Genomic DNA, 18,782 nt, shown 5'->3' with positions numbered 1-18,782 from the left:
TTGGTAGAAGTCTGGGTGACTGCTGGTTAGACCTCATGAAAGTTGTGGATTCTCCCAGCTTACCACCATAGGATTAGAATTAAACCTCAAATTGTATTTCATTGGCTAGCTCACATCAAAATCTCATAAATACCTTAAAAAAGATTTAAGTAAGTCAGTTCGATGCAAACAGGTCTACTGAAGGTGCTTAGGAATGCTTCTGCTTGGTGATTAAAACTGGTATGATCAGAGGAAGAATTATATTAAGCCTTCTTTATAAAGTTACCAGCAGTAAGCCTCATAGATACAGTATTTCTTTTTAAATCTCATCCTGAAATTATATTAGTGATTAAGGGAACATTCCTCCAGATGACATTAAGACATCACTGTTTTTATTCTAGACTACAGAACATACATGATCAGAATAAGGGTTAACATTTTTAAAATCAATTGAAAAACCTCAGGACCCTCCTAGAAGCTTAAATGCTTCAGAAAAAATAAACTGTTGTCTCTACCTTTAACATGGGCAAGAAACAGAGGAAAAAAAGCACCATCTCCTCATGCAAGTATTCAGAAAATTGCATAGCGATCTATCTGGGAAATCCTACCAATGTGTCCGATCTGTGCTTTGTGCCTGTTTCTCATGGTAATCTTTTATCTGGGAACAAAGCCATGCTTGCTGAAACAGCTCCGCTTGTATAAAGTAACAGCTTGTCCAATAAGCAACAAAGGACAATTTAGTTCTCAGTACAAATAACCTGGCTAACTCCACATGATCTTGCTCAAGAAACTGAGCAATAAAGCTTCATTCTCAAATAAAGCTAAATAACCTGGTTACACCCTGCTAACGCAGCCCCAGATAGCATCTGGATACCTAAGTAAATTTGTTCAGAACTAGCTGGGATATGTGCCCAGCTCCGGGCTGGCCTGTCTCTACAAATCAAAGATTGTGATACATAACATCACCTTAACGTCATTCAAAGATCTGACTTTCTAAGTCCTTCACACAGGACTGGCCTTAACACCCAAAGAGGTGGTTTCACTTACCTTGACTATGGCACCCTGTGTCAAATATTTCACTACAAACCAAGCTCACAGAGGTCCATAACTCCATCAGAGAATCACACAGGAACTAAGACAAGAGAAAGGGATCTGCTCCTGTAAGGCAGTCACGATGTACCTTGGGCACATTCAAATGAAGGTAGCTTCACTCCGGAACAACGTGTAGGTGTCTGTCTGCATGTATTTCTGCTATAACTCAAACCATTACTGTGGTAAGCTGATAAATAAGGGAAAGTAAAGTGATTATTAATTTTAGGAGGTGGTCAGATACCGAAAAGGATAGTAGTACCTTGTGGTACCTCGTTGGTACCCAGAGACAGAATATAAATTACATACGTAAGAGTATGAGAATATACGAGAGAATACGGTAATTGCTACAAGTAAGGAATTATGTCACTCTTACCTTATTTTTAAAAACAGATCTAAGCACATTAACAATCAAACAATGAATTTATTTGCAGGATACATTTATCATACATAGAAAACAATACTTATTGTTTGGTTGATTAAATAGAGAAAAAAGGCAAAACAAAAGCACAATACATTATTCAAAGTGTTCCATATATTTGTTAGCTGACATTTTAAAAAAAGACGCTTTCTTTTTTTTTTTTTTTCCTTTTTTTAAAAAAACATGATCATGAACAATGCATAGTGGGAACAAAGGGTCTAGAAATCTAACATTCCACAGCTGTGAGTCAGTGTGAAAAATAAGGCTATGTAGAGGAAAAAAACTCCACAGTGAATTTCAAAACAATACACATTTCATTGACAGATTTCAGATAAGATCATCTGAGCATATGAAATCTAAAAGCAAAGTTATGTAAGGAAAAGAGGAATTTAAAATATTAACAAACAACTTGGGAAGGAAGAAATGAGATTTCTCTAGTGATGGCTTGGAAATAGCCTCCAAACTTTCAAATTAGTATCAAGTGAAGGTCAATTACACTATGATGCTGCAAAACCCAACCCTCAAGATGAACAACTAGAGATGAGAAAAATCCAAGTCCATTTTACTCAGTAAGTTACAACTACCCATGCCACTTGGTCACTACACGGAATGACAAAGTGTAAAAAAAACAAACCCAAAACCAGTTGGATCGCCCGTCACTGAATGATTCAGTGAAAGGCTGGAAAATATATCTGCATGCTCTGAAATGATAATTACAAGTTCAATTCATGCTTCATGCCAATGTAAATGGAATTGCAGTGTCATATCCTGCTCTTTGTTCCTGTCCTTTCACACTGGGTCAGCAGTGTGAAGGTTTCGTAAAGCTGCCATAAACTGAGGTTCTTCACTGCCCTTAGTCACTGCCATCTGCTCTTCACATGACCATAGTGGATGAGTCCAAGGAACAAGAAAAGTAATTTTCTGGAAGTTACAACACTTCCCAAATGCTGCATTAATACAGGATACGTACCCCAGATAACTCAGCCACATTAAACAACTCATCCATCTATAGTGTTAAATGAAGTTCAGGGTAAAAAGGGTATAAAATAACTGCTAATATTGGATCTTACCTGAGTTAGATTCAGCTTCCTTACTCACAAGGTCACAAGAACAAAGCTGAGGCAAGACTGGTTGCGGGAACTGGTCTGAATGCAGGTGTATAGAATGCATATTTTACAAATAACTACTTACTTCTAGAGTTTAATTCACATCTTTTTAAAATAATTAAAACCAGACTAGGCTACCTAAATCTTTATAACCCTTCTTCATCTGTCATAAATTATATCCAGATACAAATTCAGATCTTTCAGATAGAAGCCGTACAGAATTTATTTAAAAACTTATTTGCTACAGGTCACCCTTTGCCATCACGTAAAATGTAAAGGAAACTTATTAGAAAACTTGGATTGTTCTAAAGAGAACAAAAATTTATCCTTATTTCAAGAAAACTGAAACATCCTGACTGCCATGGGAAGGTCTGTCCTGAAAACATTATTTCTTCAGTATAATCTACACAGTCTCACTCATCCCAGTTATTCAGAACAGTAGAAACAGCAGCATTTAGAGAGTGATGGATTCTAAGGTTGACTGCTTTTAGTTGCCCTGAAAAATCTGTGTTTACCATGCTTGTAGCTGAGGCCTCACAGAAAGCAAGAAACACATTTTAAACATTGGCTGAGCAGAATTTATGCAGCTGTGGCTACATTATGTCCATCACTTGTCTTCTGTTAATAAAGAAGAGTTAGATCAGTTATGGGAGAAAAACATAGCCGCAATTTTAAAATCCAGTGAAAGGCATGGAATTCATAGAGAGAAGGAAAAGGAAAAAAAAGCCTTCATTGCAGAGTATGGAGGACTGCTAAGTTATCCCTAAAAAAGCACCAATACAGACTGTGGCTGTATCTTATTTATATGTATGTATACATGTATGCACACGCATATACACAAACACAGAATCATCATCACTGAAAAGTATAACTGCCAATACAGTTTCTTGTTTCATTCTAAATAAAAAGGATGAATTAAGAGATTTTCCGCTCTGGCTCATAAATTTGGTCTGACTAATCTGCAAGTTTGTCTTTACTTTTTTTACTGAAGTCACTTTCATTTAACTTGTACAGAAGCAAGCTGCTTTTAATTTCCTAAGTTAGCAAAGAGTGTGTAACTTCCCACATGCTAAGAAGTTAGCCATTTTCATGTCATATCATGGATTATCAGAACATGCTATGGAAGTCTGCTGATATAAAAAAATTCTCATAAAAAAAATCAGAACAATCACTGATTACAATTATGGAATTCTTCTGGCAGTTTTCAAGTAAAAGCTATATATTACGCTTCCCAATGTTAGACATTGCTTTTTCCATCTGATACAGATTTCAAATGCATAGTATATACATAAATAGTAGTACCCATCCAATCTTTAAGAGTGTTCTGTTCTATACTCCAGTTACTATGTCCTATAATTATATTGATGGATTCTGTATTAAAGAATATGCTACATTCTGAGGCTAATTAGAATGAGAAATGGAAAAATTTCATTTTAAGGAAAGACTTCCTTTCAATTTTTACAAAAACAGAAATAGTCGAGAGTAAAAATACAACACAAAAAACCCCATTCTGTGTCCTTCTGTGTTCTCTCTTGTTAAACAAACAAAATCCCAGCAAAACTCTTCCCAATGTGTGTCACTTGCTTATCAGAATGTAATCCATATGTTAGGATTATAGGAGAATGAAATGGATCCACTGAAGAACTTTTTCTTCCGAGAGTGGTCCAACTTAACTATTACCTTTGTCCACAAGTAATCTAAGATGCACTGGGTCACCATTCATACCCAGTTTGCTTGAAGTCTGGATTCAAAGCACCTGTACATAACTAAATCAGACCCTTCTTCAGTAGAATTCCAGCACACAAAAAAATGGACCCATGAATTATTTTTAAACACGTCTAGTACTATCTCTCCTATAAAAGATAACCAGGGTCCTTACAGTGTACTAGCATGTCTGTTTTGCTAAAAACATGACTGATGTCTTCTCCTCCCTCTTTTTGATTATGAGGTCAAACACAGACTGAAGTTCTACTTAGTATAACTGTGGCTTTCAGTGATCGTGTAAAGTAAAATGAACTGGATTTAGTTTCCTTTGATAAAACATCATGTTTTGGTAGCACATTAAATAACCAGGAACAACCCGCCAGCCTCATTATAGCAGACGTAACTTGTGTATGTTAAGTCAGAAACTTTGTTTTTTTAAATCTCTTGCCTACACGTTCAGGAGGGGTACTATGCTAAAAGATTGTCCCAAGCAGTTGTAGTCGACTTGAGATGTTTTTCACAAAATATTTTTGAAATCACCATAGATGCATTTTTTGCTGCTTTAGATAATAAGACAGCAATGCAACTCTGACACATAAATAGTAGCCACTTTAAAAAGTAAATATCCTGTCTTACCAAATTGTATTAAAAGTCCTAAATGCCAATTAATGTTGTGCACTATAGATTGGACAAGACACAGAGACAGAGGAGAGTGGCACAGAGCCACTGGAAGGAAGAGCCCAGATGAGTAAGCAGCCACTTAGGCGAGCGACAAGGCTCCTGGAGCGTAGTGTCAGAGCCAGGCTTTGTGCAAGAACCGGGCTGCTCCTGCCCCTCCTCTCCACGGAGAGATGGCAGTGCCCATCAGAACTGCTACCCTGAAACTTCTATACGCTTCCAGGAGTGACGATGAGCTATAGACTTTCGGGGTGTCTCTGGAAGAAAGAGAAGCCTGCTGGCAGTTTCTGACTGTTTTTCCTTTCTTGCACTTTGTCTGACCTTTAACAGTCCCCAAAGGGACCGACTCACGCTGGATTGACCGGAGGATTTACTCTCTCTTACCAAGATCTGTGCCGACAACGCCTGAGTTGAAATGGCTGAGAGGCGCGGGCCTGCCACCCCGCAGAGGTGAACTTCAAGAGGCCCACTGAGCCTGTGACGGCACTGGAGAGGTAAGTAAACTAACACAACAACAAATAAACAAACATGCTCTCTCATCACTGCTTGCATCAGCATCAGAAAAGAATACATCTTAAGCAAGCGTGAAGGCTACTGTGCAAAAATACATCAACACATCAGTGGACAAATGCAAACATCATAGTTACGAATCCACACAGTAGCACCAGGAACTGGGCTCAACCCCTCTTTTACAATTACCCAGGCTTTCACCTGTAGTGCCCCGAGCATCCATGTTGGCCAGCCATGAACGCTTCAGTACTCCCTGCAGGCCAGTACCCCTGAGATCAGCTTCCACGTCAGCTCCTGATGGAAAGGCCATTTCTGTAAAGGAACTCTGAGCTGCAGCAGCTCCTATGGGGAGCACTGTACGAGACAGAAGCTGCAGGGTATTTTTCAAAATATCCCTAACGCAAATATTTAGGCTCCCAAACTAGAGCTTTTTTTTTTTTTTTGTAATATCAGCCTATATTGAGGCAAGCAGCTGAATGAACCTGATTTATATAAATTAGGCAATATATCACAGGAGGGTATGACAGTCAATATGTATTCCTATTGGGGACAAACTATTACAGACTTAAAGACCTTCAAAGTATGTCAGACATACTTCAGTCAGAAAAACACTGGCTGTTCCTCCACCGTTCATTTACGAACGAGGATATGGTCTGTATTCATTTCAGAAAGCAAAGCCAAATGTTTAAATAGTTCAATTCACAATTGTATTTTTCCTCTAAGCATTCTGATCCAAGATCAGCTTCAGCTAAAACATCTTTGTTAGCTATCTTTGAACAGAATGAATTCTATCAAAGGAAAACAACCCTTTGAAAGACAGAAAACCATCAGTGAGTTACTGTACATATTACATGCATAGCATCAGAAGATAGACACCGTAAAAACAATAGGTTTCACTTTTGACTGTAAACAGGTATAACACATATTATTTTCTGAGTAAAACAACACAAACATTACTTATCACTTGTATTGTGCACAGCATACTTCATCACTCAGAAACTAAATTTCCGTTATCTAATGGCTATTGCTGACAAATATTGCCTTTAAAAAAAAATCTTCATCTGTGTATGATAATATACAACTGAATGTGTAAGAAACACAGACATGTGGGCTTTGTTATCCTCCCACATATCCTCCCACATGCCTCATTCTTAACAGATGTTGGCACTTCTCATATACATCCTGAGGACAACGTGCTTCCAGTCATTTTGGCCAGCTGAAAGGAAAGATACTAACCCATATGGCCTCTCTCTCCTCATTAACACACCGTAAGTATTTTCTTAGCTTTTCACCATTTTGAGATCAGACTTTAGGGCTTCTTAGGGTCCAGTTTGGTAGAACACCAGATTAAAAAAACAAAACAAGACACTCAAGACTATGCTGACTGAGAAATGATCAGAGCCTACACACAATTTTCTGACAATTATTCAAATTATAAAATAAAACCTAAGCATTTTTTTTTTCCTCCCACTTTACAAATATTTGAGGCCAAATAATTCCCTTATTTTGAGATCTAAATTAATGAATTATCAGGCTTTTTCATGTGAAACTTTACAATGCAATTTCTCCAAAATTAGTACAGTGCTTAAAGAGTACATGAAAAGGTTCCTACTTCTTTCTATTAGTTTTCTCACGACCACAGGCACAACGTACAGATTTAAATTAAAACAGCATCCACCAGTGATTGTTCTTTCAGTGCCATTTTAAAGGAATTATTTCAATCTCAGTACTGAAGTTTTAAAAGGCAATGGATTAATTATTTCTGTGTACTTTGAGAACTGATGGAAGAGCGTCCAATATTCTATCGTGCTGTCACCATCCAAAGTCCCAGTGCAACATTGGCAGCCAAAAGTGCACTACCAGCAAGCAAAATTAAAAAGCCAACAAGCTCTCTGTTTTGTTTTTCTACAATCAGGGAGCTCAGAGTGGCTTCCAGGAATGAATTCAATATCCACTGACCATCCAAAGCGAAGCAGGGTACAGCATTGATAACTGCCAGTGCTCCTGACAGGGAAATTAGGTACCTGGTTGACATTAGTTAAGGTTTATTAATGATATTCAAGAAAATGTAAAAATAAAATAAAATACAAAACATTTTCTTTATTTTTAGTATGCAGAAGCATATGAGGTTTATTATCTTTTTTTAGCTACCATTCTGTTTCACGGAAATTATATGAGTACAATGATTTTTACACCATAACATACCAACTCAGAGAACTGCCTTTATAGATTCATTATTTTTTTTTTAAGCACTAGGTTTGGATACTTAAACAACCTGCACTCTTCACAACTCAGATGAAAGCAGGAGACTGCAAAACAATACTTAACGCTGCCCATCTTCCTCCCTCGCTTTGTGTGGTTTTGGAGCCAGGTTATAGCTCTGACACCATGCCTGAAGTAAGAAGGTATTCTAGACCTATGACCTAAGTATGAAATAACAATTGGGAATATTTTCCAAAACACTCCCTTGCTGGAGTAAGTAAATGGCTAGAATATAACTGGAAACCTGGCCTCTCTCTCCTACTCGCCTGTTAGCCAGAAAAGATCAGTGTATTTCTGTACGTGCATACGCATGTGAGAATAAGGCAAGGGTAGATAATTTTTATTGTTGGTAAAGGCTTGCTAACATTAATACCTACCTCCATCCTATAATGGCTGGATAAGAAGACATACGACTCAGAAAGCAGCTGGGTCAGCATGAACCTTGGTCTGTTCCCAGAAAAGGGAAGCTCATGTAGCATCTTTACTCTAGATTTATGGACAAATCTGAACTACACTGTTTAATTGTTCTATAGCCACACATAAACATTTCCATTTCTAAGGCTAAGGGTTCTTAGATTAGCCATATTTAAGCCTACTCACCTTTACGTATACGGATATATATAATCTTGCTCATTAATACAAATGTTTTACCTGAATTGTAATCCTACATTTTGAATAGGCTAGGTTTTCTTTTCTGTTGATGGAAAAGAAAAAAAACCAACAACAATAGCCTGTTATTTAGTTCATTATAATGACTGAAAAATGATAAAACTCTGACATAACAAAGCTAGCAATAACATCCGATTTGTCCTGCTGTAAATTCAGGATTACTTTGACTTTGTCATCACAGCTTTTAAGACTCACCCTTAAGAACGAATTAAAAAAGCACTGACCAAAAATATCCTGCTAAGCACAAGAAAGTGAGAGATTTCATTTTGAGCTTGTCACATGGACAATAATCAACGCAGAGATGGGATAAAGATGTTAAAATGCAACAAAAATGTTTCAGAGCTTCCTGTCTAAAATGATATCCAACTGAAATTTTGCTGGGTCACCAAATTCTAAACGCTTCCCTTCTTGCCTTAAAAGAACAAGCATACTTCAAAGGATACTTGCAAAACGTCTCTATCACCACAGGCAGATCGATGCTTAGAAAGTTTTGTCTTGGTACAAAACTGCTGAGACTTACTGAAATGAAAAGATAAAGATACACAAAACATGAACAGTCATTCCAGGATTATAACATTTATGAATTATAATTTTGCAGAAAAATCAGATCTGAAATCACATTTCTTCAAGGATGAATAACCAATCTAAATATGGTTTTGCTTTGTCTTTCTTTTTAAAAGAGTGCAGCCATTAAATCTTTCTTAAACATGGTCACTATCATAGTAAAGTCACTCCACAAAATAACAGTTAGCATGATTTCAGTAAAAGTAGATCTAAGATATATATTTTCAGAGGCAACTGGACATCTGTAGTAGTAAAGACCACATTGTGTAATTTAAGTCCTTTTCAAAGAAAAACATATAAAAAGAAATTATAGTTACCAGTTACCATAGTTTTTCAACATATGCAGTCCACATGTATACATTCATACTGTGGGTGCACATGTGTGGGCACTTTCTCCGAAGGCCAGAAAATTCTTCTCTTGCAGTACCTGCAGAAGATACCCCTGTTCTCAGGGGGTATAAGAGCGGGGCAGATATGGAGCAGAGTTCTAGAGTCACTCTGAGAAAGCAAAGGCTAGGACATGATGCACGGGTGCATTACACATCTTAACACCAGTTAGCCAGTATGTAAGTAGTTTCTTTTTCAGTCTTCAGATGACTCCAAGGTGTAACTTAATGCAACTTAAAAACCTGAGAGGTGGGACACAGCATCCTTCATATAAATAGTGACTGTAAATTTAAAGTGTCAAGCACCACATGACCTTGAAACACTTCTTTAGTATTGTAACTTCTTTGAAGGTGTACATGAAGCTTCATCTGTTTGCATGTCAAATGTTTATGAGAGACTCCTCAAAGAAAACTGAGGTAGCTTGAGACCTCCCGGAGTGCACTCTGTTTGTACAGGGATGCTCCATCTGGGCTGTCTCATAAAAAGTCTTGATGCAGTCTTTCAAAGTAAACAGCAGTCTTGGTCTGCGAGCCTCAGGGACCATTTGAAAGCCTTAGTTCTGTGACAGCTGGAAGAGGGACACCTTTCCTACGAGAAGGCTCCACTCATAGCGTAGGGGAGTCTTACCCAGGGAAGGAAGAGGTTTAAGTAAATTAAGGCAGAATTAGAAAACCACCTTAAGAATGAGCTTGCACAGTATCAACAATAGTCCCTCTGTCCCTAAAGAACAACTCCGGATGCGAGTTGAGGCCAGCCACAATAGCTTGAATTTCCCCTGTCAACCTGGGAAAAAGTTATAGCTGTAAGAAATACCTTGTCCACAGAGACAGGTGAAAGCAAGAGTTCAAATCCCACTCAATACAAACACCCCCAAGAAAGGAACAATTTTACCCGCCCTTAGAGAAGTTTTAAAACCATAGGCTAAGAGAACACTGGAAACCCCAGTATTAGTACATAATATACCAAAAGTGCTGCTAAGTATATCTTGCTTAAGATTCAGACCAGACTTCTTCAGGTTCAATAAACAATTCAAGGACATTGAAACAAAGACGAGGGGAAAGTAGTTGCAAAGGCAGAAGAGGCACAGAACTGGTCCACTCAGCCACATAAACACATTTTCTTCTGTTAGAGACCTTCCTGACGAGTCAGAAGAGGTAATTATTACAACCAGCAAGCATACCATGGAGAGATTTGGATAGCAAGCAGTCCCAAAGAAGGAATGCTTTTGGTGTGGCAACAAGAAGAGAACTTTCCAATACCAAAACTGCCACAGCTATGCCAAGATGGCTTGAAAATTATGTTCTCTCTTACCTTAGCTTAAGACAGACCTCTGATTAAGGGGAACTGAGAGAAAACAAATAAGTCTGTTGGACTCAGCTCAAAGACTTCCAGCTCGAAGGAGATGCTTACTTTCAAGACGAGGCTGGATGGGGCTTTGAGCAACCTAGTCTAGTGGGAGGTGTCCCTGCCCGTGGCAGGGGGGTTGGAACTAGATGATCTTTAAGGTCTCTTGTAACCTGAACCATTCTATGATTCTATGACTACTGAGTGAAGAACATAACAGTCAGAAATCTTGGACATCACCCAGCTCAGAAAGTCAGAGGCATCCAAGTCAAGTGATATCCAAAGCAAACAACTCATGAAGCTGAAGGCTGGTATCAGAACATCTGATCAGACCACCTGACCAGACCTCTTGTTCATGAGCCAAAACAGCAAAATGGCTGAGGCAGACAGTGTATTCAAAGGTTTCAAAAGACACACACTTCAATACAGCGTAATTTCAAAGCCTGACTGCTCTTGACAAACACCTAATGGCAGCTAACAAGTCATCATCCTTAACCTGAAGTTGTGCCTACATTTAGAATGGATCACTAATCTCCTTCCCTCTTTGTTATAACAAACTGTCTGCTGTCCCTGACAGACAGTAGACAGGCTCTAAACTCCAAACCTTGCTGCTGAAGCAATCTCCAAGACACAAAGAAACTCTTCAGGAAGTTACTGTACTGAACTCTAGATACTGTAATATGAGGCAATGAATTTAGTGGCTGTAATGGATCAAACCTAGTGGCAGCAGGCAATCTGTCCTTTGAGGAAAAAGCAAACAATTACAGAAATAATGTTCTCCAGCCTTGTCTTCAAAAGACGCTGCTGCGAAGAGATGAACAGCAACGAGGCTGGGTGAGAGAAAACAGTCATTGTTTTCCCACTCTAATTAAACAATTCTTTGACCTGGAATTAACGTTTCTTTTGTGGGCTAATGCTACATGGTGTTGGCAAATATTGAGAAGAATGCACAACAGGCACAATTTTAATTAGAAGTGATTTGGAGACTACGTTTACCAAAAAGCTTTTCAAAACCTCTTCATGGAGGAAAGGGCATGTATGCTATGGAGGAAAGAGACAGCACAGCATGCGATATTTCTGAGTGGTCTCCAGAAGAACTACACCTGTAACCCTTTAAATATGGGCTGAAAGCAAAGAAGGATCATCCTCAGCAATAACAGGAAACATGCATGGAAATACTGAGAAACCAGACTCTAACAGACAGACCTTAATCAGGGATTATGGCTGTTGTTGCCCAAAAACCTTCCCAAAGCTAGGAAGTGGCTTTGGTAAATTCCATCTTATTTTCATGAAGAAAATCTTGCAGTTTTGGATCCCTGATGGGCGATGCAAATAGAGTAACATTCAGGGATGATCTTCCCTCAAGCAGTGCGAATTCCAAATGTGAATGTTAGTCACCAGATTCTTCCCAACCAACAAGGGCCACAGAAGGAAGCCAAGATTTTGCAATACCAGCAATGACATGAAGGAATAAAAAACAACACACAAAATAAAGAAGAAAGACTGCAAAGTTGCATGGCAATAACAAAAGGGCCCTCCATTTCAACCTTACAACCTTACATATCATATGTCCGACATAGGAAGAGCCTCCAGAGCATAACTGTCCTGCAGTAAGAAAAGTATAGGAGTCTTGAGTGATACCACACGACTTAAACCCACAGTATGAATTTATATTGGATTACATTAGATACTTTTTACAGAGAGAATGCTAATTAAAAGGATTAATCAATGTGTCATCCTAAACAATGTGCATTCCTCATCCCTTCTCGTTTAGTTTTGTCAAAATCTCCAGCACTGTAAGTTCATTAAGGAGTATGATTCTTTACATTTTTTTTATACTGGGAACAAGAGCAATATATGGCATCTATATCAACAAAAAGTATTTTTGCTAGGATATTTTACATTGAGGAAACAGAAACATTTCATGGAATTAGGCTGTATAGCCTTTTTCTTGTGAATGTGAATACAAAATTTTAAAAATAATGTACCTGGAAGCTAGCTTCAAATGAAAATATGAAATAATTATTGCTTCTCCATAAATCAGGACTATCATGACAACAATACAAGCCTAAGTAGAAAATAATACATGCATAATCTTAGAATGTTTTTCAAACATTACCTTAGTGACATTACTAGAGAAAGTAAAGCTACAGTACAAACTAGTACAACCACCGTATCAGGTTGAGCGTTAAATGTGGCACTACTCTAAAAAGTAATGTTTCCTGCAGGCAGAAAGATCACAGTCAAGAATAAGGCATTTCACTAAAATGTATTCCTATTTCAAAAGTCACACAGTAGAGGAAGAAATTATTTTCCTTTCTTAACTGTAAAAAAATGGTTACCACATTCTGATAGGTCACACTTGGAAAAAAAATCAAACCTGTTGTCCCGAAGCCAGCATTGTACAGTGCAAAGTTAAGTCTGAAATATTTAGAAGTTGTTTCATTGGAATGCATGGAACCCTACGATGGTACAGCAGACTACCTGCTGCCCAAGCCAGGATCCTATAATTTTAGCTCTGGTGTTTTTCCAAGGGGAGTACAGTTTGCATTTGCAGCGAAGTTTATAATAAAGTCAAGCTTTTAGCTTTCAAATTAGCACATTCAATGTGCAGCTCCCCGGGTACAGTAAATCACTTAGGAATTATATTCCTGTAAATTGTATTTTCACACAGTAACTTCTTAAAGTAGAACTACCTCTTTAGATGCAATAACATTCTTTTCCGACTTCTGAAAGACTGACAGGTTCTGATCGTTTTGCAGAATTAGCGTTCAGTAGGAAACACTGACTAAAACTCCATTGCTCCAACATATTAGAAAAGAGAACAATATCAATTATTCTACAGTACCTACAGTTTGTATTGTTAGAGACCAAGAAAGGGAACTTGAAATAATTATCAAACTCTATTCTTAAAATTTGTTGCTGCGTTTGGAATAGATGTTATCAAATATAGAACTGTGTATCGATATCACACAGGTGAACAATGTTTTTCCTCCTAAATGGCAAAAGGGCAGAAATAACAAGTAAAGCGATCGTATTTTGCGCTTAAATGAGGGTAGAGTGTAAACAAGTAGAAATAAATAATTTGTCTTGCAGTATTAAAATATGACCAGTACAGAAAGATAAAGACTGAGAGATTAACTAAAAATATGTTTATGCAAGATTGCTAATGGATTTACACTACCAGATTTCATCACTGTTTCTAAAGCTTTTTGTACCTAATTCCAGTGCTTATTCAGAAAAGTACAATGCCTTGCTAAGGAGGTACTTCAAGATGTCTGAAGTAGAATCTCCCCCTGTGAGGTACAGCCGTCTGTGAGGAACAGAGAACTTCCTCACAGGAAGGGACATTACTTTAACACTTCAGAATTTTTTAGGCCATCTGAAGCTAATTTTCACGATGCCACTCAAGCTACTAAGTAGGAATGTAGATGAATTTGTTCATTCTTTCCATATTTGCTCCAAGAGCAGAATTACTTTTTACTTGTATACCTGGCTTAAGCATATAAGCTTGCCTAAAGGAGAGCCATAGTCCATTTCAAAGAAAGGGACTAAGCTGTTGTATGTTACTTATTTTAGGGCACTCAAATAAATAAATAAAAATCAGGAAAAAACTATGTTGTAATTGTACCTGTGGCTCAGCAGTCATGGGAATCTGTCACAGATACTTGGATATTAGGTATGATTTAAGCAGTCATGCTAATATTCCAGGCAAGGTCTTACAGCAAGATGCCCTAGAGATTTTACAATAGTATTTTGAGAAGTTTATGTGTTAGGAAAATGCAGGTGCCTGGTTCCCATGACTAACCTGAGTGAGATCTGTTATTGAAATAGCCCTTTCATACTTTTCTGAAAAAAAACCAACTATCTCATATCACATATGGTTTCTATTACCTTCGTAACTCATTGCACTGTGCACATTTCATTTTAGGCCTGAGTAGTCCATGTCTCTCCACTGGCTGTAACAAGAAATGGATTCTGCATTAAACAAGTTAACTGACAAGTGCTCCAAGACCTTGTTCAAGCAGCCAGGCAAAGTAAACAATGTTAGAAATGTTTTTTCTTAAATTGTTTTAATAAATAACACCAACCTGTGTACTGAAGATGCATAGGGTGTCCTACATACAGCATGTCAATATGGGGTGGATGTTTTACCCTGATTAGTCTTGTTTGGTTCTCTAAAGAAGGAGTCACACAAAAGCTTGGAACAGAGTCCTTCTGGCAATCCATGTTGGTTCGACAAACTTTGCTGGCCTCAATAACTTTTCGTGCTGGCAGACAGGCATACTGCAAAGGGCATTTAAAATGATTATCAACTGTAAAGGTATCTTCCAACAGATCAGAAAAAAGGTACTATATAGTCCTTTTTAAAGCGAAGGAAGTGCCTCACTAATATACTACCAGTCCATGAAGAGCTCAAATCTGATTTAGTGGTTTTTTGTTTGTTTGTTTTTTTTTTTTTTTTTCCAAATCCTGCAGAACCTCTTCCTGATATATATTCAGCTTGTCATTCCATTTTGGTGGAATGTGGAAGACAGGGTGTGCACGTGTACCAAAATAAAGATAACTATTTTTAAAAAGGTACACACATGCACAAAAGAAATCAAGGCATCTAAACATAAGTCAGTGATTTCTAATGAACAGAGCTTGTATCAACATACTAGTGACTTACCTGTTTAAGAAGTTTTAATCTTCATTATCTAAAACCTCATTTGGCTGAACAAAACCTTATGTTCAGCAAACAAACCAAAAAACCTACCGGCTGTGTGATCACTAAGAAACCATTCTCAACTAAGATGAGCACAGGACTTAATGCAGTGCCGTGTCCCAAGTCCTACCTATAACACTCTCTCACTCAGCAGTCTGAAAGACCAGATCTTTCTTGCTCCCCACAGGCCAAAGAGAGTACAGCAGAAAGGAACAGGAAATTGTTTTTCCCCCCTCATGCCTCTCGTAAAAGCTCAGTGCTGATTTTCATTTTGCTCTTAAACACAAGCAAGGAAAGTTCTTCATCTACTGTTTGCCTTAGGAAGACAAAAACAACAACAAAAAAAGGGATTTTCTTGCTTCTCATCCTGATAGTTGCAATCCCCATAGATGCACGAGTGTCAGACACTCTCCATTAAACTCAATACAAGCTCTTTCAATTCTACTGAGGGGGAGAGGGCACACTTTCAAATACTGCTGCATAGCGCTGCAAGGACTATTTGAAGTAATTGTTCAGAAACTCACAGCCAATCTAAGTACACTTGAAGGTCACAGGCTTCTGGAAGCTTTTATTTCTTCTCTGTTCCTAAGTAGCAGCTATGAGCTTAAGAATGTCAAAGCTCAGTGGGGCAGTGATTTATCAAATCTTGCAGAACTCCGGGATGTTACCAGCCACTGTCATCTTTCAAATGAACTGCTGGTCTGTGCTCAGTTCTTAGTGGTTAAATACCACAAAATCACCCTGGAGTGGGAAGTTTACCATCGTAGAAACTGTAAACATAGCAGATGCAGGAACAGACTTATTTCCAGTTCTTTAGGTATTTAACTTAGAGGTCAGAACAATAACAAACTGGTATGTGTAGAAAAGTTTACACAGTTGGTATTTGTGCTCTTTTTCTTGTAAAGAGAACTGTTAGAAATATTCCATCACTGTCAATATCAATCATGCATTTTAACAAACATTTCTGTATTCTGAAGAGAATAAAAATCCTACTGAAAAACTTTATGTGTTTTCATGTGTTACAAGAAAATCAACATGGTGAAAAAGGAATCAAATAGAGGACCTGATTCTGAGAAACCAGGCAATCTCTAGGACCTTCTCTTGCATGTTTTTAGTTTAACCTAGTGAGCAGCACTGCTAGCTTCAGACAAAATAACTGAACAGAGTCCAGTTTTTGCCTGTAGTGCTGAGTACCTTTAAAGACTGAAGCACCAAAATAAGCAATTTCACCTTGTTCTCAAAAGCTGTTTTTTCTCGCCAATATTCTGCATCCAGTGGTGAAAATGGGGGAGATGTCTCTGCCTAAAGGAATGAGGAATCTTTTCTGATTCTTCCAGAGACTCCCTGATTAATCATGGGAAAAATCATAAGTAATATTTTGGGTTTTTTAAGCTGTAAATGGGGAGAATAACATATGCATACACCCTTATTACAAATTGTAGGTATTAAGCACTTGAGTATGCTGCATAAATGATGGTAAATATTACAAATTTAATATAAATAATTTCAGATTTACCAAACAGAATTAGCAGTTTAAGTAACTTACCAGGTGGCTGTCCAAGTTATTGCTATATGAAAAGCAAATGTCTGTGAGGCTGTTGTTACTACAACACTCAACTGTGCCATCCAGTCTTCTGTAGACTAAAGAACATAGGCAAAGAACAAATAATATTACAGTAACTTCATGAAAAGCAATTGGTCTCTGAATAAAGTCAAATCATTCTGTAGCCTTCAAGAACTATAGTAATTCACAGGGTCTAGCTGTGGTTCAGTCACAACTAAAAATAAGCTTCACCGCTTATATCTGTGAATGTCATCTGATTTCAATCATGTCACATACTGATTTTTTCATTGTAATAAATCTCCTTGAGATACGGGGGATCTAACCACTGCAATGTCCTGAGCATTACAAATTACAAAATGCTTTTATCCATTGCCCCCAACTTGCGTTAAGGCTTGGCATAGAAAATTGTTACCTGCTACTGTACCTACTGTACCTAATTGTCACCTACTACTTCACTGGCTGGCTACGGAAATGACCAACACTCAAAATGTCCTCTTAAATACGTGAAAGCCTTTACAAGTATTCAGGTTTTGAAAGCTTTCCAAGCCTTGAAGGCTGCAGCAGTGAATAAATGATGTTTTAAACCATGATTTAACTAGTCTGGTACAGAATCTTTGTACAGATACTCTTTAAATGAATTAAACCTAACGTACTCTGCGACAACAGCTTTAAAAAACCCACAAAAGAATAGTCACTGTAAGAATCTGTGTCACAGCAACGCTGCAGTACCTTCCTTAGGCAGATGAAGCCTGCGATACTCGTTGATGATTTATCACTGCATAATCTGCAGTCCACTAACATGAAGCTTTATACCTGGGGCTTACAGGTGCAAGCACTGTACCGTACAATCCTTTTTTCAAGTACCCTGAGGCTAAGCAACCACATACGTTTTTGAATAGTGAATGACCATGAAATTAGTTTCCTTATAAACTACATTGAAAATACTTTTTTACTTTTTTTTTTAATTTCAAGAAGGTCCTTGGGGCATTGTTTTCTGTCCAGCTTCATACTCAAATAGTTTACTCGCCATTTGTTTTATGGCCAAGTAGATAGGGTCCATTTGCTAGATACATTTTTATTGATATTCTGTATTTATGTCAAGTTGTGAACTGTCAAGATTTTGACAAATGACAGCTGCTAGAGAGCAAACAGAGTTCATTTAATTTCAGAGGAATATTTCTCGCTGCTGGAGGCTTATGGCTCTGAAAATGCAGACAGACTGGTCTGATTAGAATGCAGCAGTGGGACAATGGGCTGCTAACACAATACCGCAACCAAGCTTGGAAGCACTATTGAGTCTCTAGTATTAAGTCTCTAGTATTTCAATCTAAATAGGACTGGTTCAGTTGCAGAATATGCAGTTTTATTATCCATGACTCTGAAATTGCATTCCAGAGAACAGCAGAATCTAAGCATATATACATACAGCATCTACGAATTGGTTCTTACTTGCCATCCCTGCACAGCTGAAAGCGTGTGCCAAAGTTGCCCTCCTCTTCAGAGGGATAATACAAACTGTCAGGTCTCTAAAAGCAGGATCTTACCCATACTCTGCTAATTTCCAGTTTAAATATTTATCTTAGTTCCAGCTGTAAGATTACTTTCCTTACATACTGAAAAATACATAAATTACCTTTTCAGTCTCACAAGAGAACTATAATGCACCAAAAAAACATAGGTCATCTAGCTGCCTGACCTCCTGTTAACTTCCAGTACGATGGTAAAATGCAGTGACAATTTTAAAGCTCTGAATAGCATCATATAGGTTTTGCTCAGCAGCAGCCCCTTACCTTTGGA

The 18,782-nt window shown here is 37.8% G+C and overlaps 1 protein-coding gene across 3 annotated transcripts in view; it reads right to left on the bottom strand.

Annotated features, from left to right (window-relative positions):
* Window positions 1-1,472: 1,472 nt before the first annotated feature.
* MBTPS2 (membrane bound transcription factor peptidase, site 2) overlaps window positions 1,473-18,782 on the bottom strand; it is a 36,216-nt gene continuing 18,906 nt past the window's right edge. For 2 of the 3 annotated variants that reach the window (XM_054208158.1, XM_054208146.1), the window contains 4 exons: window positions 16,968-17,062; window positions 14,805-15,000; window positions 8,862-8,937; window positions 1,473-7,511 (listed from right to left, as the gene is read on the bottom strand). In XM_054208158.1, the coding sequence (XP_054064133.1) occupies window positions 7,289-7,511; window positions 8,862-8,937; window positions 14,805-15,000; window positions 16,968-17,062 (590 nt within the window). In that variant the 3' untranslated portion in view covers window positions 1,473-7,288. Of the gene's footprint in view, window positions 7,512-8,861; window positions 8,938-14,607; window positions 14,673-14,804; window positions 15,001-16,967; window positions 17,063-18,782 lie in introns of all 3 variants that reach the window. The other variant, XR_008467615.1, reaches the window with a different exon arrangement.

This window comes from Rissa tridactyla, chromosome 1, assembly GCF_028500815.1.
Source record: "Rissa tridactyla isolate bRisTri1 chromosome 1, bRisTri1.patW.cur.20221130, whole genome shotgun sequence".
In the NCBI taxonomy this organism is placed as follows: Eukaryota; Metazoa; Chordata; class Aves; order Charadriiformes; family Laridae; genus Rissa; species Rissa tridactyla.
Note: the sequence above shows the minus strand (reverse complement) of the source record. Positions and strands in the feature narration are given on the sequence as shown.